General features: G+C 40.3%; 1 protein-coding gene across 2 annotated transcripts in view; it reads left to right on the top strand.

Moving 5' to 3' along the window:
* The window catches only part of commd5 (COMM domain containing 5), a 62,388-nt gene that overhangs the window by 4,038 nt on the left and 33,143 nt on the right, over nucleotides 1-25,207 (top strand). The window contains exons 1-4 of one of the 2 annotated variants that reach the window (XM_055644009.1): nucleotides 1,840-1,909; nucleotides 9,140-9,249; nucleotides 9,701-9,861; nucleotides 11,199-11,227. In XM_055644009.1, coding sequence (XP_055499984.1) covers nucleotides 9,141-9,249; nucleotides 9,701-9,861; nucleotides 11,199-11,227 — 299 coding nt within the window. In that variant the 5' untranslated portion in view covers nucleotides 1,840-1,909; nucleotide 9,140. Of the gene's footprint in view, nucleotides 1-1,839; nucleotides 1,910-9,139; nucleotides 9,250-9,700; nucleotides 9,862-11,198; nucleotides 11,228-25,207 lie in introns of those variants that run through there. The other variant, XM_055644007.1, reaches the window with a different exon arrangement.

Below are 25,207 nucleotides of genomic sequence, written 5' to 3'. Positions count from 1 at the left end.
GATCTGTGTTGGGTCCACTGTTGTTTGTCATGTACATCAATGATCTGGATGATGGTGTGGTAAATTGGATTAGTAAGTATGCAGATGATACTAAGATAGGTGGGGTTGTGGATAATGAAGTAGATTTTCAAAGTCTACAGAGAGATTTATGCCAGTTGGAAGAGTGGGCTGAAAGATGGCAGATGGAGTTTAATGCTGATAAGTGTGAGGTGCTACATCTTGGCAGGACAAATCAAAATAGGACGTACATGGTAAATGGTAGGGAATTGAAGAATGCAGGTGAACAGAGTGATCTGGGAATAACTGTGCACAGTTCCCTGAAAGTGGAATCTCATGTAGATAGGGTGGTAAAGAAAGCTTTTGGTGTGCTGGCCTTTATAAATCAGAGCATTGAGTATAGAAGTTGGGATGTAATGTTAAAATTGTACAAGGCATTGGTGAGGCCAATTTGGAGTATGGTGTACAATTTTGGTCGCCTAATTATAGGAAGGATGTCAACAAAATAGAGAGAGTACAGAGGAGATTTACTAGAATGTTGCCTGGGTTTCAGCAACTAAGTTACAGAGAAAGGTTGAACAAGTTAGGGCTTTATTCTTTGGAGCGCAGAAGGTTAAGGGGGGACTTGATAGAGGTCTATAAAATGATGAGAGGGATAGACAGAGTTGACGTGGATAAGCTTTTCCCACTGAGAGTAGGGAAGATTCAAACAAGGGGACATGACTTTTGAGAATTAAGGGACAGAAGTTTAGGGGTAACATGAGGGGGAACTTCTTTACTCAGAGAGTGGTGGCTGTGTGGAATGAGCTTCCAGTGAAGGTGGTGGAGGCAGGTTCGTTTTTATCATTTAAAAATAAATTGGATAGTTATATGGACGGGAAAGGTTTGGATGGTTATGGTCTGAACGCAGGTGTATGGGACATGGGGAGAATATGTGTTCGGCACGGACTAGAAGGGTCAAGATGGCCTGTTTCCGTGCTGTAATTGTTATATGGTTATATGGTTAAACAATATTCTCTAAAAGTTTAAAATGGAAGAGCATTTCCACGTGCGCCGGTCTAGACACCTTATCTCCTTTGGACGCTTTGGAATTCAACTCAAGGACATTCTTTGTTCAAAATGAAGGAAAGACTGATAAGCAACGCAGAGACGAACAGCAGAGCCGAATGTGGAAAACATCACAAGGACAAATGGCAGTTTAAGATCTTAAAACAGCTTTACAAAATATAGAGAATTAACAATAATTAACAATACTAATATAGAAATATGAATGGAAACTAACCTGAACTATATAATGGGCAAAATGTATTAATGTGCTAAAAAGACTGACTAGCGCGTATATAGAGATAACAAATTTTAGAATTAAAGTAGATAATACTGAATGTTTAAGTGTTATGTAGTTTGTGTGGGGAAGGGAGGAGACCCAGGCACCTGGCATAATTTTAGGAGCCTGTTTCTGGTTAACCCTTACAGCTAACAGCTTACTATTATCAAAAGTATAATTAATTATAAATAATTAGTAGATGAAAGTGTTAGATAAATACATTTCACAGTAGCTGAACACAGATCTGATATCTGAATGAAATATATATATATATATATATATAGTGTAATTGGGTGAAATATAATTGATTTTGAAATGGTACCGCCCTCCTAGGTTTAGAGTAATAAAAGGAGCGGAGCTGATTGTACAACATCAACTTCGGAAGTCGAATAGATGTCGAATCCCACAAACGCGTGGGACATGCACTACAGTGTCGAATACTTCAGACACTGTAATTTTACTTGTTCAATTTTTTTTTTAATCACAATATGTCACTACTATGTGTTTTTTTTTCCAAGGAAAATCGCAAAAGGGATCTACCAAGGAAGTTAGTAATATAAACGCCCCCCAAATATCCAGGGTCCTGAGGTATGGATGCACCGTAATAAATAAGGGTATTAAAATCAGAGAAAATGCAAGATGATAAACAAAAGAAAATGGGAGGAATCACTGTGTAGCTGGAATATAAGGGGTATTAATGAACCAATTAAAAGGGGCAAAATACTAGCTCAGTTGAAATCATATAACACCGACATTACTTTTCTACAAGAAACGCACCTTAAACATCAAGATCAGATGAGATTGAGGGCGAATTGGATAGGCCAAACATTTCACTCCTCATATACTTCGAAATCCAGAGGCACCGCAATCATTATTCGCAAAGGAATACCATTCAAATCTAAGAACATTATATCAGATAAGGAAGGGAGATATCTTATAGTTACAGGAGAGATCCATGCTACGCCAATCACCTTGGTAAACATATATGCGCCCAATTTTGATAATCCTCAATTTTTTAATAAAATCCTGAATACAATCCCAAAATTTAACTACTAAAATGTTATAATTGGAGGAGACTTCAACTGTGTTTTAGATCCGTACTTAGATAAATCGATGCAAAAACAAAGAGGTAATATGAAATCTAAAACTAGTGAACTCTTAAATACATATATAAAAAAATACAAATATAGCAGACGTCCGGAGGATTGCGAATCCGACTGGAAGGGAATACCCGTTTTATTCAATGGTACACAAAACATACTCACGTATAGACTACTACCTAGTGGATACAAAACTAATCCCTTATACTAAACCATAAATATCACACCAATACGATTTCAGATCACTCCCTGCTAACTTTCGTTCTAAAATTAGAAGGAATGTCTACGAACAAATCGTTCTGGAGGCTTAACTCGCAAATTTTGAAAGACCCACAAGGGAGTATATATCTAAAAAAAACAGATGGACCTATTTTTTGAGACAAACGATACACCAGATATATCGCCCACTTTATTATGGGAATCCTTCAAAGCATTTATTAGAGGAGTCATTATCTCGTATCAAGCTTTTCAAAACAAAAAGAATAAGAATGAACAAAAACAATTAGATGAACAAATCAGACAACTAGATATAGATAATGCTAAAGATCCAACTATGGATAAACATAATAAAATTGTAATACTGAAATTTAAGCGAAATCAAAGAAGAAGAAGAAGAAGGTTATAAGATTATTCCAAATTACAAAACAAGAACATTTCGAATTTGGGGATAAACCCCCTATAAACTTTTGGCACGCCACACTGAAAAAACGGGAAAAACACCAGGACTAGGTAAAGAATGAATTTTATTAATTTTTTACGACATAGTTACACCACGTCTACAGAAAATGATAAAACCTGAAACACTAGCAGAATCAACGATCACATTAATACTTAAAAAAATAAAGATATAGAGCTATTGCTTTGTTAAATACGGATCAAAAAATATTAGCGAAAACACTAGCTAGAAGACTGTCAATAGTATGTTAGTAAATTAAACGCTGTAAATGAGGATCAAACCCTAAGAGATTCATTTAATAACTGAGACGAATTGACGCAGAAAAAGCATTTGATCAAGTAAATGGGATTAAATGATTAAAGTAGCATAGAGGGCATGAATTATTATACACTACCTAATGAAATATCAATAAAATGTTCATTTGCTCAATTTTTACAAGAATTTATACACATCGAAAACGCTAATAGACAATAATAAAGTTTCAGAATTTTTTTTTTTGACAATTGTAACCTTCCAAAACTAGAACTGAAGGAAACAAGAGGAACTGGGAGCACAAATGACAGCTAAGGAAATAGAAGACACAATAAACAAAAAAACACTTAAGAAATGGAAAAAGGAATCACCAGGACTAGACGGATTCAGTAATTTTTTTTGCTAATTTTATAAAATGTTTTTCAATTTATTCCCCTCTTCCACGACATAGTTACACCACGTCTACAGAAAATGTATACATACGCTTTTAAAGAACAAATCTTACCTTAAACACTAGCAGAATCAACGATCACATTTAATAATTCTTAAAAAAATAAGAGATATAGAAGAACCAGGCTCATATAGAGCTGTTGCTTTGTTAAATACGGATCAAAAAATATTAGCGAAAACACTAGCTAGAAGACTGTCAATATGTTAGTAAATTAATATAAATGAGGAATATCAAACGGGATTTATACCTAGATTTCTTAATTTTAAAGATAGAATTCTTATTGTACATTCATTTAATAATTTTTATCCTGAGACCTCTCTGCTTAACATAATGCACTCTCAAGTTTATTTAATAAAGGTATGAAATTAGCAAAATACCTCAAAAGAACAAGAGTTATCTATCATTTCATTGGACGCAGAAAAAAAATTCGTTTGATCAAGTAGAATGGGATTAAATGATTAAAGTATTGCAAAAGATTTTATTTCAAAAGTGAGAGAACTTCATCGCATGGATAAATTATTATTATATAACAAAAATTCTTGCCACCCACGGCTAGAATATTAACTAATAATAATAGTATCTTTTAGGTTATCTACGAAATTCCAAATAGCAGGGGTGATAGTGCTTCCCTGCTTGAAATTTTTTGAGATAACATGTTATCTTTAAAATTCTTCCATCGGTTTATCATATAATATATTTACCCATGTTAAAATTCTCTCTCCCTATTAAATTTTTGTAGTACTTTATATTAACTCTACCTGATCAAATGCTCTCTGCATCCAAAGAAATAATTGATAATCTCTTCCTCTACTTTATTGCGAGTTTAACAAGGGGCAATAGACAAGGATGTTCATTATCACCGCTGTTATTCGCTCTGGTAATTGAACCTTTAGCTGGGAAAATTAGAACACACCCGGATATTTACGGTTTTATAATACGAAATATTCAAAACCCCTGGTCAGTATACCAAATTTTTCAGCGATATTAAATTGTAATTGTATTTACGGACTTTGGATCTTTCTCTTAGGATACAGAATAGTATACTGGAAATCAAACGGACTTTGAATCTTTTTCATGTCGATGAAATTATGTCGATAAAACCGAAAGACTAAACACATCTCTTGAAATTCCCCTTTAAAATAGCCACAGAAAAATTTAAATATTTAGGAATTGAAATCACTAGAAACTATCACGCTATGTTTAACGCCAATTATAGCCCCTTACTTAAGAAACTAAATAATCTAATCAAATTCTGTAAAACGCTCCTGATATCTTTAATAGGTTGAATAAATGCTATAAAAATGATCTTTTTACCACAAATCCTATATTTATTTCAATCAATTCCAATATATCTTCCAAAAAAGTTTTTCAAAAAACTAGACTCAGACATTACAAATTTTATATGGGATTATAAATCCCACAGAATACAAAGAGCACACCTTAGTAAACCAAAAGAGATGGGTGGTCTAGCGCTCCCTAACTTTATGCACTATAATTGGGCAGTAAATATTAAAAATATGATTCACCTGCTGGACAACTCTGCCCAGCAGGTGGACTGGATTGTAATGGAGAGAGAGGACTGCTCTCCGTGTAATACAGGAGCGACTCTCCTCTCACCAATGAATCTGAATAACAAAAATTATAATAAAAATCCAATGATACATAGCACAATTAGAACTTGGAAACAAATAAAACAGAATCTAAAATTAAGAAATCTATCTCTTTTAATGCCAATAGTCAATAACCCGTCGTTTAAACCTTCAATTATAGATAAATCATTTACACAATGGGAAAGAATGGGAATCAAAATGCTCGGAGACGTATGAATTAGGAAAATTATTATCATTTCAACAATTACAACTGAAATATAATTTGAAAAATAATCAATATTTTAAATATCTTCAAATCCGTGACTATCTGAAAAAATACACAAAAGACTATCATAACATGTCCCCAGACTTATTGGATGAAGCCATGAAGACAAAGGCTGAATCAGCAAATCTAATATCATACTTATACAACATTATTTTAAATATAGAAATACCTACAACCGATGGTATTAGAAGAGACTGGGAACAAGAACTAGCTATAAAAATTTCAAAAGAGAGCTGGGATATACACTTACTATATGTGCATAAATGCTCGATCAACGTACGACATACTCTAATTCAATATAAAACATTACATAGACTATATTATTCAAAAACTAAAATAAATAAACTTTTCCCCAATGTCTCACCCATTTGTGATAAGTGTCAGTCTCAAGAAGCTACCATAGCGCACTCTTTTGTTTTTTGTATAAAAATCCAAAAATTCTGGAACAAAATATTTGAAATCTTCACAAAATTATTTAAAATAAAACTTGTACCAAAAGCAGAATGGATCATTTTTGGAATATCGGAAGGTAACCCCGAATTAAACATGTTTCAAAAGAACTTACTTAATTACGGGCTAATAATGGGAAAAAAGCTTATACTCAAATTTTGGAAAAATGCTCCAATACCAAAAATAAAAATGTGGATTTAAAACATGTTCGAAACACTACACTTGGAAGAGATGAGACTCCTCCTAGCAGGCAAAGCAGACCACTTCCAAAAGACATGGTCTGCATTTATGGAACTATTACAAGCATAAGGTGCAATAGTAATTTAAAATATAAATGGTACCAGAATCTGGTAACGGGGTATAAAATATATATTTTTTAAAAACACGGTTGGTATAACCTTTTTTTGCGAGTTTTGTGTTACAATAGAGCGATTGTTTTTCCTTTTTTTTCTTTTCTTTCTAGGGTCTTATTTCCTTTCTTTACTTCCTTCTCTAACTTCTTCCCTAAGGGGCTTTCTTTTCCCAACACTTTCCTGCACCTTCACGATTCTTGCTCACTTTCCTTACTTCTTTTATTTCTATCTTTTTTAAAGCTCGAAAAACGAAGTGGTACAACAAATGTAATAAGATATATCGGATGTGTATTATTGTAATTTACTGTACTAAAAAAAAAATTTTTAAAATTAAAATAATAATAAAACATATTTTTTTAAAAGAGAGAGTTAGGTAGAGCTCTTAAAGGGCGAATGGCCTACTGCACCTATTGTCTATTGTTTACAAATCAAGGCCCAAAGTCCTGGAGTAACGCAGTGGGTCAGGCAGCTTCTCTGGAACATGGATAGGTGATGTTTTAGGTCAGAACTTTCAGACTAATTGAGGGGGTGAGGAAGGAAACCTGGAAGATACACAGGGCAGGACAGAGGGTGTTGGATAATAGGTTGATACCGGTGGGGGAGTGAGGGGTTTTGGTCAATGGTGGACAAAGGCCAGAGGTGGATAAACAGAAGATGTGAGATTTTGCTAATTAAATAAAACATAGATTGCTACAGCACAGGAACAGGCCCTTTGGCTCACCATGTCTGTGTTGAACGTAATGCCAATGCAATTCATTACTTCTACCTTGCACATGTTCCATATCCCTCAATTCTCTGCATATCCCTGGGTCGATCTGAAAACCTCTTAACTGCCATTATTGTATCAGGTTCCACCAACACCTTTAGCAGCGCGTACCAGGCACCCACCACTCTGTGTAGAAAGAAACTTGCCCTGCACAATCCTTTAGACTGCCCCCTCTAACCTTATAGCTATTCCCATTAATATTTGATACTTTCATCTTGGGTAAAGAGCTCTCACTGTTGACCCTATCTATGCCTCTCTTAATTTTATAAACTTCCATCAGACGTCTCCTCAGCCTCTGATGAACAACAGTGTTGATCATGAAGCCTAAATGATGCAGACTTCATTTCCACTTGTATGGATATTGAACTGCTATTAAAACCATAGCTTTGAACTCAAACAGGAATTAGTTGAACCAGGCTTTTAGCGCAGTGAATTGGCGTGAATCCATTTGTAAGTTGGGAAGGTTACATAATGAAGACAGGTTGTATTCGGGAAGCATCACAGCATGGTTTGGGAACAGCAAGAAACATCCAAGACAGCAAGAAATTGCAGAGAATTGTGGACACAGCCCAGACCATCACACAAACCAACCTCCCCTCCATTGATTCCATCCTCTTGCTGCCTCGGCAAGGCCACCAGCATAATCAAGAACGATTCGCACTCCGGTTACTCCCTCTTCTCCCTTCTCTCATCAGGCAGGCGGTATAGAAGTGTAAAAATGTACACCTCCAGATTCAGGGACAGTTTCTTCCCAGCTCTTATCAGGCAACTGAACCATACTACCAACAATTAGAGAGCAGTCCTGAGCTATTATCTACCTCATTGGAGACCCTCGGACTATCTTTGATTGGCCTTAACTGGACTTTATCTTGCACTAAATGTTATTCACATTATTCCCATAATCATGTATCTGTTAATTGTGGATGGCCGATTGTAATCATGTATAGTCTTTCTGCTGAGTGGAGAGCACACAAAAGCTTTTCACTGTACCTCAGTATGTGACAATCAACTGAACTATTGAATTTATTGAATCTGAGCGATAAAAGAATGATCTGTTTGAGCACTTTTTTTTACATTGGTTGATAACAAAAAAAACGACGAATTGATAGTGTTTTCCATTAGTTTAAGATGAGCGGTAATACAATCCACATAAGCATCCCTTCCAGTAAATGGAGTTTTGATGCAGATTATCTTCATTACACCAAATATGTATTAGGTTCCCGTCTTGAATAATTTTGTAAGACAAAAATATCATTCCAAAATCTATAAAGTTTTATGCAGGAAACTAAGGAGTGGAGTAACTTGCAGACCCAATAGTCATCCTACCGGTTCCCCATTTACTAGTTGTGTCATTGTATCCCTCTTGTTAACACACTTTCCCCAGTCAACAATGGGCCATTATGTCCACCACCCTTCCTGAGGTCATCTGTGACCGGCTCTGATTCGTTGTGCTCTTTTATCGCCTACAGTTTATTTCCCATCCGCATCCCCACCCACACTTTGAGCCTGAAGAAGGGTTCTGACCCGAAATATGACCTATTCTTTTTCTCCAGAGATGCTGCCTGAGTTTCTCAAGCTTTTTATGTCTATCTTTGGAGAACATCGATAGGTGACGTTTTGGGTCCAGACCCTTCTTCAGACTCGAAACGTCACCTATCCATGTTCTCCAGAGATGTTGCCTAACTTGCTGAGTTACTCCTGCACTTTATGACCTGTTGTGTATTAGCCAGCATCTGCAGTTCCTTGTTTCTTGGGTAATCTATGTTGCTATCGAGTAGTAGCAGAGCTTGGAGTGGCTAAATTGCTGGCTGCAATTCCCCTTCCCAACATTGTGCTCATGGATTGATAGAAAGCGATCTTGTTCAATACATGCTCTTTATTTTTGTTCATTCCAGAATGTCGCACAGGAGTTGTTTTCTTGGAGCAAGAACACCGCTGGAAGTGGAGCTGATGGTGAAACAGCTGAAAGATTTAGACAGAGAAATCTTCCGAAAAATACTCAAGAGTAAGTGTGAGCGTTTATATGCAAGGGGATGCATGTTCATGTTCTAGTTTAATTCCTGATATTTTACATGATTTGAGATAGGTAATTAGGTTCATCCTGAAAGTGATTAAGGATCTCAAGAAGGGTCTCCAACCGAAACGTCGCCTATCCATGTTCTCCAGAGGTGCTGCCTGACCCGCTGAGTTACAGACCAGCACTGTGTGTCCTATAAGTGACAATTGATTGAAAGTTACAGCATGGAAACAGACCCTTCGGCCCATCGAGTCTATTCCGACCATTGATCATGTGTTCACACTAGTTCTATGTTATCCCAATTTCACATCCCTACAATGAACCTGAAGCTAGTTCATAAAATTCAAATTATTTTTTTAAATCAATAACTAAACAGAGATGTGAAATGGGTGATTTGCTTATGTAAGAGTGCTGTAAAAAGCATGATTATCTGTTGCAGCCGTCGTAAACGCACTCGAAGGAAAAGATTCCAGAGATGCTGTAAGGAGTATCGCGGAGACAGAGAGCCTGTCAGAGGAGAGGTTAAGTCACATCTTAGCTGGCATGTACACACTGCTACAAGAAGCTCTACGGCTGCCACCATCTTCCCTTAAGCAAGAGGTGAGTGGAGTTACAGAGGACAGGGCTGGAGGTGAACCAGTTGTGCAAAATAATTTGTTGGGTTTGAAATGAACACAGTGCAACTAATATGCGGAATATAAGTGAAAATAATGGGCTTTTTAAAAAAAAGAAGCAAGTAATTCCACTCAATTGCAGATGAAGTAAGGGTCATCAGGGTTGTTTAATCATCAAATATATTGAATTATTGAAAGCTATAGCATGTAAACAATCCATCTGAGTCCACGCCGCCCATTGAACACCCATTCACAATTGTTCTATGTTATTCCACTTTTGCATCCACTCTCTACACTGTAGGAGCATATTTACGGAGGTCAATTAACTCACAAACCTGCACGTCTTTGGGATGTGTGAGGAAACCGGGAACCCTGCGGAAGCCCACGTGGTCACAGGGAAAACATGTAAATACCACGCAGGCAGCACCTGAGGTCAGAATCGAACCTGGTTCTCTGGCGCTTTGAGGCAGCAGCTCTACCATCTGCGCTACTGTGCCACCCATGGCAGATAGGACAATCTGTACATGTAATCTACAGTTTTCATTCCGTAGAGTCAATCCATCGCTTCTCACATCAGTTGTCCTTCCGTGCCCTGTGCTCTACACCCACTGCCAATGTGAAAAAGGGTCCCAACCCGAAACGTCAACCATTGTTTTTCTTCAGAGGTGCAGCCTGACCTGCTGAGTTACTCCAGCAATTTGTGTCTATCTCAAGTAATAAAAATGCTGGTCGTTATGAGTCTCGGGATTTTCTAATTGTGAGTGTATTTGTACAATTACGAGTGTATCTGTGCAGTTCCACAGCAATCCTCTATACATCTCCAAACCCCCTTGAATTTTCCTCAAGCCCCATGGTGGATGAATACCTGATGTAAGAGGCACACCCCTTGCCTTAAGAGGTTGGCAGGAGGTCCAGTGCATCTTCTGTCCTTTTTGCTTTGCCTCCAACTTTAAGGCAGCAACTGTACCTCTGCTCTACCTTGCCACCCATTTCATGAGAATATTTGCATATTATAAAGATTTTGCCAGCATTCTTCAAGCATTTCCTTTATCCTGTAGAACATTTACAATGATTCAATGATACTTTATTGTCACATGTACCTAGGTTCAGTGTAATACTTGGTTTTGCATCTAACCCAGTTAAAATCATATAGCAGACCTCACAGAGGCAGTACATAGGTGTTTCTACGTTTCTGGTGCTGACAAAGTTATAAAAGTTCACCAAAACATTGTCCTTGAAACATTGCTTATAAGTTTATAACTTTGAAACATTGTTATTTTAAGGAACATAAAATCTGATCAAAGTTTTATTTCATTTATTTAGGTTTTTAAGGAAGATTTACGAGATATAAGGTAATTCTCAATATTTCATCTATTTTTAATGAAGCTCAATTTTACATTGTTTTACGGAGTTTATTCCTATCAGTGGTTTGAAAAGTGAATTTAACAAAGAAAGAGATTTGCATGTTTAATGGTTTTTATAAACAATCCAACATATTTATGCAATGCAACATGGACAATTTGACAAGTGAAACACAAAATGTTGGAGTAATTCAGAGGGTCAGGCAGCATCTCTGAAGAAAATGGGTAGTTGAAGTTTTAGGCCGGGAATAGCCCTGACCCGAAACATGTGTCCATCTTTGGTATAAACCAGCATCTATAGTTCCTATTAATCACATATTGACTCTTTGAGTTGTTTGTTATGAACTCTTTTCAATCGCATATCTACACAAAGTATTGAGAAAGAAGTAACCAGATCCTGGTTTAAAGGTTTTCCCTTAAGTAGGATGAATATAAACAAAAGGAAAAGAAAACTTCGTAGAGGGTGCAGAAGGTTACACTTTAGGTGCAAAATCATCCTTAGACCAAAGGCACGGGAGAATTATGTCTACCTAAGAGGTCAATCTCTTAGGTAGGCATAATTCTCCATGTCTTTCATGCGCAGTACATGTAATACGGGAAAGTGTGTGCAGCCCACGTGCCGTGGACGCTGCTTCAAGCCGTGAATTTCAAGCAGAGCTGAAGGCAGCTGAAATTCTGCCTTTGCAGCGTGGATTGTGTACTGTGAAGGTGCGCTGCTGTGGGGGGGGGGGGGGGGGGGGGGGGGGGGGCGGGGGGAGAGTTCCTTTGGGGGGGGGGGGGGGGTGAGTTCCTTTGACAGAGTGTGGGTAGTCTGTCCAGGGGTAAAGTTGCGGGAGGGCAGGAGCGTTGAGAACGAGGGGGTCGGGTATCATGCCAGCAACCAGGTGAAGAGTGCCTCAGCGCGCGATGGATAACAGGACAGCGGGCGGTGGCGGTTACTCCATGTGTCAATGAGAGAAACCTCAATTGGTCCCTTGTTCGCGCTGACACAGGAGTAAGCTCCACCGCCCGCTGTCCTGTTATCCATCGCCCGCTGACCCGCTCCGCTCTATGATCTTTGCTCTTGAGCTGGTCCCCTCACTGTTCAGAAGGAGAGCACTGCCAGAGGTGAGCGGGCCGGCAGAAGGCTCTGAGATCCAGCGGCCGTTTGCAGCCACCCGAGCTGCTTCCCTCCCCGGCCACAATGCTGTGGCTCTGCACCCGGAGTGCCGCGGCAGCGGTATGTAAGTGAGTTGTTGGCATGATCCCCGACCCCTGCCTTCTCAACGCTCCTGCTGTCCCCACAACTTTACCCCTGGCCAGACTCACCACGTGCTGTGACAGGAACTCTCCCTCCCAATTGGTCCCTTGAACTAGTATTGTCATTCAATAAGATCACAACTGATTCAACTTGTTCCGGTGTGCTCCCATTTTTCCCACCATTTCTCCACCTGCCATCACCCTCCACCCCCACCCGTTCAGTAATTCAGAATGAAGGAGATTTGGAAGCCTTGGGCAAATTGAATTGTTACTTTCTTTATTTTTACAGAGAGGAGAACAATCTGCACATGCGCAGTTTAAGATTTTTTTAAAAGCCGACTGACTGCCTACCCTGAGTAATTACTCACGGCATGTGCCAGCTTTGGAGGTGGGAGGAAACTGGTGCACCCGGAAAAAACCCACGCAGTCACAGGGAGAAAGTACAAACTCTGTATAGACAGCATCCATAGTCAGGATCAGACCGGTGTCTGTGGCACTGTAAGGCAGCAACCCCACCTCTGTGGTACTGTACGCCGCTGTTTGGCATGTTTCTGGTTTGATCATCCTTTGTGATATTGCATGGTGAAGAAGATCAGTTTCACCTCTTGACTGGATTTTGTTCTTCACTGGCCTTTCAAGTCCTTTCTTCATCATGGGTCTAAACTCCAGACATTCACCTGTCCATTCCCAGAGGGTCTTTGCATTAACATTGCATTAGTTAATTTTCTAGACTATGAAATAAAAAGTTTTGCATTTAAATGCAAAGCTTTTTGATACATAAGTTAGTGGTTTTGCAGATAGTGAAGATGGTTGTGAACGATTGCAGCAGGATCTGGATCGATTGGCCTGGTGGTTGATGGAATTTAATACAGAGAAGTGTGAGGTGTTGCATTTTGGGACGTCGAGCGAGGGCAGGACCTACACAGTAAATGGTAGGCCTCTGGGAAGTTTTGTAAAGCAGAGGGATCTAGGAGTACAGGTGCATGGTTCCTTGAAGGTCGAGTCGCGGGTAGATAACGTGGCCAAAAAGGCTTTTGGCACTTTGGCCTTCATCAGTCAGAGTATTGAGTATAGAAGTTGGGAGGTCATGCTGCAGTTGTAAAAGACGTTGGTGAGCCCTCATTTAGAATATTGAGTTCAGTTCTGGGCACCATGTTATAGGAAAGATATTGTCAAGCTTGAAAGGATTCTGAAAAGATTTATGAGAATGTTGCCAGGACTAGATGGTGTGAGCTATAAGGAGAGGTTGAATAGGCTGGGTCTTTATTCCATCGAGCGCTGGTGGATGAGGGGAGATCTTATTGAGGTATACAAAATCATGAGAGGAATAGATCGGGTAGATGCAGTCTTTTGCCCAGAGTAGGGGAATCGAGGACCAGAGGACATAGGTTTAAGCTGAAGGGGAAAATATTTAATAGGAATCTGTGGGGTAACCTTTTCACACAAAGGGTGGTGGGTGTATGGAACAACCTGCCAGAGGAGGTAGTTGAGGCTGGGACTATCCCATCATTTAAGAAACAGTTAGACAGGTACATGGATAGGAAAGGTTTGGAGGGATATGGACCAAGCGCAGGCAAGTGGGTCTGGGATAGCTGGGACATTGTTGGCCGTTGTGGACGAGTTGGGCCGAAGGGACAGTTTCCACACTGTATCATTAAATGACTAAATAGCAAAAGACACCAATGAACCAATGACTGGCATTCAAATTTCATTAAACAGGGATGGACTTTAAAATCAGCAAATTAAATAAATAAAGTACAAATGGTTCACATCAGTGTTGATGACTGTGAGCCTGTTGATTACCATGAAAACCAAATAAATTATTCACTTTTTGAGGGGAAAAAAAATCTGCCATCCATATTAATTTGGCCTATGTGTACTCAAATTAGGAAAATGTGATTGGACACTCAACTGCTTTCTGAAGTGGCTTTGAAAGCCATATCATTATTGGAAAGGCAATTAATGACCCACTACATATACACCAATATGGGCATTAAATGCTGACCTCTCTTTTGCTGTTTACAGCTCATGATTATTTTTAAAATTTAAACAAAATGAAAGCGTAGAGAGTTGGTATCTCAGAGTTTAAGAGTTTTCAGCGCACTGTGGTTTAGAAAAGAATGAGTTAATGTTTAAAATTCAGGACTGAAGGGTTTGCAATTTTTTTAATTGGAATCTGCAGTGAAAGGAAAGGAACAACAGGTAAGAAATGTATCCCAAAACGACTGTTTATTTTACTGAGTAGTTCTTTGCAATATGCTGGAGAAGCCAGCAGGTGCCAGAGGAACTTTGTGTTCTGTAGCTGCTTCAGTGCTCAAGGGTGGAATATGTTGTGTTGAAGAAACTAAATAATGTTATGCAAATAGTTGTGCTACTGTGACTGGCAAGATTTTATAATGCTAATATTCTCTCCTTTGGCGATTACTTTTGTCTTTCTTCCAAAACCTCTCAGTCTTCAAAAAATAATCGGAATTTCCACGTTATACTGTACATTCAGACAGTACAGCAGTTGGCCAGTTTGTCCGCCATTCCTTTGCCATCTCTACGATAGAGCTACAATTGCTTGTTCCTTTCCCCTGCAACATATTTCCTTTCAACAATTACAATTTACATTTATATAACACCTTTAACAAAGTAGGATGTCTCTAATGTGTTCACAGCAATGAGAAAGTAAGCAACATTTGATGCTGTTATTTTGTTGGAACACATGGGAAGTGCTTGTGAGAGAGGTTATGAGGTGGATCTAAAGGGGAATGTTTAGAAGTTTAGTTCAGAGATACAGCGTTGAAACAGGCCCTTCGGCCTACCGAGCCAATGCCGACCAGCGATCACTAATACACTAGTTCTATCCGACACAGTAAGAACAATTTCATAGCAGCCAATTAACCTACAAAACCTGTACATCTTTGGAATGTGGGAGGAAACCAGAGCACCTGGAGAAAGCCCACACGGTCACAAGGAAAACGTATAAACTCCATGCAGACAGTACCCGTGATCAAAACGAACCTGAGCCTCTGATGCTGTCAGGCAGCAGCTCTACCGCTGTTCCACTGTCACTCCAATAATTAGAGTTTAAATGGGAGAGTTCGGGTTGCCAGTAACAGGGCAATTCAAAAAGGAGAGTTGTAAGCAGAGCACTTATCCAACTCTTATGAAGCATTTTCTTTGAGTTTAATTTGGTAGACAGGAGCGATTAGCGGAATGACGTTTAAGTGTTTAATCCTCTTTCAACCGCACGGTGATTAGCCTGGATATATTCATGATTGGTATCTTGTGCAAATGTGACTGTTCTGCTCTACCTACCTCTCTGTCCCATCAATGCAACTAGTGATACCTGCATGACAAAGGGCTTTCTGGAGTGCTAGTATGGGTGTTTTGGGCCAAAGGGACTGGTTTCCAGAGGGCTAGTATGACATTGTGGGCCGAATGGATTCTTGGGCTGGCGGCTCAGTCACTCAAGCCTGGTGGGCTGGCAGTTGACTCACGGCTATTCCCTGAAGTGCCACTTCAAGCAGGGTGCAAGGCCACCAAATTCTAGTATAGTGTCATACCGTTTCAAGTAGGGTGCAAGGCCACCAAATTCGAGTGTAGTGTCATACCACTTCAAGCTGGGTGCAAGGGCACCAAATTCGAGTGCAGTTTCATACCACTTCAAGCAGGGTGCAAGGCCACCAAATTCGAGTGCAGTTTCCTACCACTTCAAGCAGGGTGCAAGGCCACCAAATTTGAGTGCAGTTTCCTACCATTTCAAGCAGGGTGCAAGGCCACCAAATTCAAGTGCAGTTTCATATCATTTCAAGCAGGGTACAAGGCCACCAAATTCAAATGCAGTTTCATACCATTTCAAGCAGGGTGCAATGGCAGCTAAAGACAGAGAGTCGTGACCTCTCCCTCCCCCTTCTTGCAGAGACTGAGCCACGCCCACACTTCCAGGTTATATAGTCCTTCCCACCAGAAGGGGCGTGCCGGGGGATAGACAGGATAGAGAATCTCAACATTTTTTAAACACCAATAACTCTTTTATTTTTCATTGAAAGGAAAAATCCCCGGCACCTGACGAGTGGAGGGGGACGCTGAGTAAGACGGCCAAAAATCACAGCTGTATGTGGTAGCATTTTTCCTAAAATCAATATACAGCACAAACAGGAAGTGGTCAAGATTAGACTTTTAATTATATAGACGGCAATGCAACTTTTGCATTCTCAAAACAACTTTCCAATTAGGCAAGGTAACTTTAGCATTCTCAAACCAACTTTTCAATTAGGCAAGGCAACTTTAGCATTTTCAAACCAAAGGCAACGCAGCTATGCAGTGCAACAGGAAGTGGTCAAGGTCAGACTTTTAATTATATAGATGGAGCAGACATGAAATGTTTGACGCTGCATGCAGAGAAATCTAATCTGTTGTGTGCAGATTTTTAAGCATGCAGCATCAAACCATGAATGTGTGTAACGATAACAAATAGATATAGGAATAAGCCTGATGTACAAGGGTGGCTCAGTGGCGTAGCGGTAGAGTTGCTGCTTTACAGCGCCAGATCCCTGGATTCGATCCGGACTACGGTTGCTGGCTGCATGGAGTTTACACGTTCTCCCTGTGACCGCGTGGGTTTTCTCTGGGTGGGGTGCTCCAGTTTCTTTCCACATTCCAAAGACGTGCAGGTTTGTAGGTTGATTGGCTTCTGTAACATTGCAGGACAGTGCGAGTGTACGAGTGATCGCTGGTCGGCACGGACCCGTTGGACGCTGTATCTCTAAACTAAACAGACCTTAATGAGATCATCCATGATTTTTAACGCTGCTCCACTTTTCTTACACTAATCTCACATCCCTTGATTTCTTTAGCATTCAAAAATCATTTGATCTGTCTTGAATATATTCAGCAACTGAACCTTCACCACCCTCTGGGGGATCAGTTCATAGCTTCACTGCATGAAGAAATGTCATCATATTTTTGTCCTGAAGAGCTGAACCTTTGTTTGTCAGATAGTGACCTCTAGTTATAAACACCCCAGATGAGGGAAACATCAACTCTGTCGGTAACGCATCTTGTCCCATAAGAGATTTGCACATTTCAATTAGATCAACTTTCGGTTTGCTGAACTCATGACTCTTGATTTATACCTATCTTGCTTTATACTAATTAGTATGGAGAAGGGTCCTGACCCAAAACGCTGCCTTTCCTTTCCCTCCACAGATGTTACCTGACTTGTTGAGGTCCTCCTGTATAGAGTCATAGAGTCATGTAGCACAGAAACAGTCCCTTTGGTCCAACTTATTCATGCTGACCAAGATGTCCCATCTACACTAGTCCCACCTGCCTGTGTTTGGCCCATATCCCTCTCAACCTTTTTTATCCAAGTACTTGTCCATCACTTTTAAATGTTTGTTACGGTACCTGCCCTAACTACCCCCTCTGGCAGCTCGTTCCATCCTCAGTGGAAAAAGATGCCTCTCGGGTCCCTATAAAATCTTTCCCCTCTAACCTAAACCCATGTCCTCTGGTTCTTGATTCCCATATTCTAGATAAAAAAGTCTCTATGCATCAGTACTATGTGTTTTGCTCAGATGCAGTTCCTTGTGACTTCAGTGTATGAGCTTGGTTTGCTTGTAGTCTCCACAATGGATAATGAATCGCTTGAAGTACACAAAAAATGCTGGAGTAACTCAGCAGGGCAGGCAGCATTTCTGGAGCGAAGGAATGGGTGACGTTTTGGGTCGAGACCCTTCTTCAGACTTAAATTTACATTTAAACCAGCATCTGCCGTTCTTTCCTACTCATGAATTGCATGAATTGATCTGCCGAACTTTTGTTGTACTCCACGTATCACAGAAATGCTCTTTGTCGAGAATCCAGAAATGTCACCAATATTCCAGGTATGTACTGTATAATTGAGTGCAAGACTTCTGACCTATTGCAATAAAGGTCAGCATACTAAAAGGCTACAAAGTGTTGGAGTGGGCACAACACTTGAGTGACTCAGTGGGTCAGGTAACATCTCTAGAGAACATTGATAGGTGTCAATTAGCATTGGGACATTTCCTCATGCCTGAAGAAGGGTCCAGCCCTGAAACATCACCTCTCCATGTTCTCCAGAGATGCTGCCTGACCCATGAGTTACTGCAGCATTTTCTGTCCTGTTGTGAAATCCAGCATCTGTATTTCCTTGTTTCTACTTAGGTCAGCATGCCGTTTGTCTTCCTAATTGCTTGTTCTGCCTCCATGTTAACATTCAGTGATTTGTTTACAAAGCCACCCGGGTTCCTCTGATCATCAACACTGTGGCACAGTGGCGCAGCGGGAGAGTTGCTGCATTACAGCGCCAGAGACCTAGGTTTGATCTTGACTACTTGTGCTGTCTGTATGGAGCTTGTACGTTCTCCCCGTGACTGCATGGGTTTTCTCCAGGTGCTCCGGTTTCGTCCCACGTCTCACAGATGTGCAGGTTTGTAGGTTAATTGGCTTCTGCAAATTGTAAATTGTTCCCAGTGTGTAGGATAGTGCTAGTGTATGTGTGATCACTGGTCAGTGTGGACTCGTTGGGCCGAAGGGCCTGTTTCCACGCTGGAGTCTAAAGTAAAGAGACCTAGAATTACTTTCCAAATTCTCACCACCCACTGTACCTTTCCGCTATTTGCTGCCAAAGTGGATGACCTCACATTTTTCCATAATATATTCCATCTGCCAAGTCCTTGTCCATTCACGTAATTTATAGGAATTCCCCCTGACTTCTCTCGCAATGCGGCAGTGACACAACACAGCGGGTCAGGCAACATCTCTGGAGGAAATGTGTAGGAAGGAACTGCAGATGCTGGTTTAAAACCAAAGATAGACGAAGAATAACTCAGCAGGACAAGCAGCAACTCGGGAGAGAAGGAATGGGTGACGTTTCGGGTCAAGACCCTTCTTCGGATTTCAGAAGCAGGGAATATATTTTTTCTACCAGAGATGTTGCCTGACGCGCTGAATTACACCAGCACTTTTAGACTTTAGAGATCAGAAAACAGGCCCATCGAGTCCGCGCCGACCAGCGATCACCCCACCACCAGCACTCTAAGACAATTTACAATGAACAGAAACCAATTATCCTACAAACCTGTTAGTATTTGTAGTGTGGAAGGAAACCGGAGCACTCGGAGAAAACACACATGGTCACAGGGAGAACGTATAAACTCCGTACATACAGCACCCGTAGTTAGGATCAGACCTGGGTCAATGGCGCTGTGAGGCAGCAACTCTATCGCTGCGCCACCGTGCCGTCTTGTGTTCTATGCAAGATTGCAGCATCTGCAGTGTGTGTGGTGCGAGTCTGGTTGAAATTTTAAGACAGCTCTGTGGAACGTTTTATTAGGCCAATATTTATTAGTAACACGAGAAAAAAGTGCAGTATTTTTGTCAGTTTGTGAGTTCTTGCTCTTAGCGAATTAGTTGTTATTTTTCTGACATTACAGCTTTGGGATGTTCTGAGTTTTCATACAAGTTTCTTTACCTTTTATTGTTCACTGAAGTAATATTCAGTGAAATGTGCAGCACTTGGTACTTTATAAATCATTGCCAAATTTAACGTGTCAGTCACGAATCATTGGCTTTGTTGCTGAAACCCCTAAGCCGTGTGCCTTTTTAATAAATGATGTATGAGCTATTAACTGGATTGTCTCGGCCTCCAAGCTCATTAAGTTGTACCTTTTTTAGCATAAAAAGTTGCATGAATAATGCATAATGTGATTTTGTCCTGTTTTATGTCCAGTCACTGGCACATCCCTGAAGTTATTTTCCTTGATTTTATTTTAGTGTAGTTTGGAATCAGTTTCCTTTTGAATTAGAAGCTGTTAGATTTTTAACCATCACAACATGAAATATTTTACTTCTTGGACCTGCATGGTGGCACAAATCTGTTGAGACCTTTGTCGCATTTATAAGTAGTGATTTATGGACATAAACAACTTTGCCTTTGGGATGTGGGAGGAAACCAGAGCAAACACGTGTGGTCATAGGGAGAACATGCAAACTCCACACAGACAGCAGTGCTGTCCTTCTAGAGCCTTTTATTTCCCTGTTTGATTCTCGTTAATCACCCATCATCATTCATCTACTTACCAAGCTACATTGGCTCCCATTTAAGTAATGCCTTGAATTTAAGTTGCCCACCCTTGTTTACAAACACCTTTCAAGTTTCAACCCTCCCTATCTATATAATCCTCTTCCCCATCACATTATCATCCGTTGGGATCAAAGATCCTATAGCAGAGCTCTGCTATAGGATCTTTGGTTGGGATATCAATGCCCCACCAGTTTTGGTCATCTGTTTATGCCTGAGGTAATAGTGATGCCTTCAGCTTCCTGGACACAACATAGACCATAGGACATAGAAAGGTTCAGCACAGAAACAGGCCCTTTAGTCACAGGGAGGTCAAGCAAACTCATCACAGACAGCAGTTGAGGTCAAGATTGAACCTGGGTCTCTGGCGCAGTGAGGAAGCAGCTCCACCAGCTGCGCTGCCATGCCATCCCTATTGAATGTTTTCTCAAGAGCTCCTCTGGATAAATATTATGCTCATTTAATGAGCTGGAGTAGATTCAGCAGTCCATTGGGTTAACTTTTACATGGAGTCACTTATTTTTGAGAACTCATTATTTTTGTCCAATGGAACGATAATCAGATTAAATGCTCATTCATCTCATTGTCTTTTGCTGAGTGAAGATTAACTGCTGAGTGTGTTTACTTGAGTAGTGACTGCCTATGATTAGCATTGATAATGAAGTGTTTAGGACATTCTGAGAACAAGAAAGATTCTATATAAATGCAGGTTAATTCTTTAATGCACATTCAGCGTAAAATTTGTTGAAAATGCTTCAGATTTTGCAGAAAGGTAGCACTTAAAAAAAAATTTGTGACGTGTGTTTGAGATGTGAATTTTAATGGACCAACCTGGAAAAAGGCCCTTTGGCCCACCTAGTACATGTTAACCATTGATCACCTACTCAAACTAGTTCTATGTTATGCCACTTTCTCATTCACGCCCTACAGACTAGGGACAATTTACAGGGAGCCAATTTGCTTACAAGCCCACACATCTTTGGGATGTGGGAGGAAACCCATGCAGTCACAAGGATAGCATTCAAACTCCACACAGACAAAGTAAGGATTGCACCAGGGTTTCTGGCACTTTAATAGCGGCACAGTGGTGCAGCTGGTAGACCTACTGCCTCAAGATGCCATAGATCTGGGTTCTTTCCTTTATAGTCATGTGGAAAAGAACAAATTTTTAAAGAAATGTCCTTGTTTATTTGGGTCTTAAACCTATGACATCTGGCTATTGAATTGCATGTCAGTGGAAACATTTTTTCCATAGTTATTCTATCAATGCCCTGCATAATAGTGGATGCTTTCACTAAATCTACACTGAACTGCTGTCCTGTAACTTCAGAAATTCCATATACTGAGCCAATGGAAAATCCAGTTTTGTTTGTGGGGAAACATAGGGCTTTAAAAATAAATTAGCAAGTGGAGTATTACTGCAGAAAGATAAGTGCAACAGATTTTCTCATTTCTCTCTCTGGGAAAAGTAATTGATCTGTTGTTGAAAATTCATTTGATTTACCTGTAATCAGGAGCTTACTGCGTGGGATTGCAAAGCCAAGTTCACTTGCCGTGTCAAGAACAGCCGGTCAATGTTAGTGGAGTCAGAATGTTGGCACTTCACTTTAAAAATACATTAAATATTAATACAAATGAGGTGCAGTTGTAGAAGAGGACTCTGTGTACTTCTGACTGGTTTATCAATGCTAATCTGTGCACTGATCACAGTACTGCTTAATTTGCTTAAAACCATTCATTTATCTGAATTTGGAAAACAAATAAAATTGCGGATGCTGGAATTCGAAACAAAAACAAAATGCTTAACTAGCAGCACAGTGGTGCAGCCGATAGGGCTGCTGCCTCACAGCGCCAGAGACCCAGATTAGATCCTGACTACGGGTGTTGTCCTTGTGGCGTTTGTACATTCTTGCTGTGACCGCGTGGGTTTTCTCTGGATGCTCCACTTTCCTCACACATCGTAAGCGTAGACTTGTCAATCATTTCGCTGAACACACACTCAATTCGCCTTGGCCTACATGATCTTCTGGTTTCCAAACATTTTAACTCCCCTTCCTATTCCCATACTGACATTTCATAGAAACATAGAACAATAGGTGCAGGAGTAGCCCATTTGTCCCTTCGAGCCAACACTGCCATTCAATATGATCATGGCTGATCATCTAAAATCAGTACCCCGTTCCTGCTTTTTCCCCCATATCCCTTGAATCCTTAACAGGTAAATCTAACTCTCTCTTGAAAACATCCAGTGAATTGGCCTCCACTGTCTTCTGTGGCAAAGAATTCCACAGATTCACAACTCTCTGGGTGAAGAAGCTTTTCCTCATCTCAGTCCTTAATGGCTTACCCCTTATTCTTAAACTATGACCCCTGTTTCTGGACTCCCCCAACATCAGGAACATTTTTCCTGCATTTACCCTGTCCAATTCTTTAAGAATTTAATATGTTTCTATAAGATACCCTCTCATCCTTATGAATTCAATTGAATACAAGTCCAGTCGACCCATTCATTCATCACATGTCAATCCCGCCATCCCGGGAATTAACCCGGTGAACCTACGCAGCACTCCCTCAATAGCAATAATGTCCTTCCTCAAATTAGGAGACCAAAATTGCACACAATACTCCAGATGCGGTCTCACCAGGGCCCTGTACAACTGCAGTAGTAGGACCCCCTTGCTCCTAAACTCAAATCCTCTCGCAATGAAGGTCAACATGCCATTAGCTCTCTTCACTGCCTACTGTACCTGCATTCTTACTTTCAGTGACTGATGTACAAGCACACTCAGGCCTCATTGCACCTCCCCTTTCCTAATCTGACATGATTCAGATAATAATCTGCCTTCCTGTTCTTGCCACCAAAGTGGATAACCTCACATTTATCCACATTATACTGCATTCGCCCACTCACCTAACCTATCCAAGTCACCCTGCAGCCTCATAGCATCCTCATCGCAGCTCATACTGCTACCCAGCTTTGTGTCATCGGCAAACTTGGAGATGTCACATTTAATTCCCTCATCTAAATCATTAATATATCTTGTAAATAACTGGGGTCCAGCACCGAGCCTAGCGGCACCCCACTACTCACTGCCTACCATTCTGAAAAGGACCCGTTAATTCTATACTGTGCTTCCTGTCTGTCAACCAGTTCTCTATCCATCCATACCCTATCCCCAATACCATGTACTCTAATTTTACACACTAATCTCTTGTGTGGGACCTTGTCAAAGGCTTTTTGAAAGTCCAGATACACCACATGCACTGGCTCTCCCATATCCATTCTTCAATTCAATTCAATTCAATTCAACTTTAATGTCATCGCACAAATACAAGTATGAGTACAACAAAATGCAGTTTTGCGTCAGTCCGTAGTAGTTGTGCATAAAGAAATAACAAAAATAGAAAGAGAGAAGATACAGAATAATCAAAAAATACAGAATAATTAAACAATGGGGACGGAGGGACCGGAGAAATCTATCGGCGGGACTCCGAGTTCAGCAATGTGATTGTATTATTGTAGAAGCTGTTCCTCATCCTACTAGTACGTGACCTGAGGTTCCTGTACCGCCTCCCTGATGGGAGGAGAACAATTCTACTTGTTACATCCTCTAAAAATTCCAGACGATTAGTCAAGCATGATTTCCCCTTCGTAAATCCATGCTGACTGATCCTGTCACTGCTTTCCAAATGCTCTGCTATAACATCTTTAATAATCGACTCTAGGGCCACCACCCTGAGTACTCTGGGATGCAGACTATCAAGCCCTGGGGTTTATCTGCCTCCAGTCCCATCAGCTACCTAACACAATTTCTTGACGAATATGGATTCCCTTCGGTTTCTCCCACTAGATCCTTGGTCCCCTCGTATTTCTGGGAGATTGTTTGTGTCTTCCTTAGTGAAGTACTCATTTAACTGTTCTGCGATTTCTTTGTTTCCCATTATAAATTCACCTATCTCTGATTGTAAGGGACCTACATTTGTCTTCACTAATCTTTGGATTTTTACAAATTTAAAGAAACATTTACACAGTTTTTATATTCCCTGCAAGCTTCCTTTCATGCTCTTTTCCCCCTCTTAATTAACACTTTTGTCCTCCTCTGTTGAGTTCTAAATTTCTCCCAGTCCACCGATTTGCTGCTTCCTCATGCCAATTTATATGCCTTTTCCTTGAATTTAAAACAATCCTTGATTTCCCTCGTTAGCCACGGTTGAGCCACCTTCCTGGTTTTATTTTTTTGCGAGACAGGGATAAACAAATTTTGGAGTTCATCCATTCGGTCTTTAAATGTTTGCCATTACATCTCCACCGTCAACCCTTGAAGTATAATCTATCCTAGCCAATTCCCGTCTCATACCTTCAAAGTCTCCTTTCTTTAAGTTCAAGACCCTAGTCTCTGAGTTAACCGTGCCACTTTCCATCCTAATGCAGAATTCCACCATATTATGGTCACTGTTGCCCAAGGGGCTTTGCACAACAAGATCACTAACTAATCCTTCCTCATTACACAATACCCAGTCTAAGATGGCATGTCCTCTAGTTGGTTCTTCTACATATTGGTTTAAAAAATCATCCCGTATACATTCCAGGAAATCTTCTCCTCAGCGCTGCTACCAATTTGTTTGGCCCAATC

The sequence above is a fragment of the Leucoraja erinacea genome, chromosome 12 (assembly GCF_028641065.1).
Source record: "Leucoraja erinacea ecotype New England chromosome 12, Leri_hhj_1, whole genome shotgun sequence".
NCBI lineage: Eukaryota > Metazoa > Chordata > Chondrichthyes > Rajiformes > Rajidae > Leucoraja > Leucoraja erinaceus.
The sequence above is the reverse complement of the archived record's forward strand: the minus strand, read 5'-3'. Positions and strand labels throughout refer to the sequence as shown.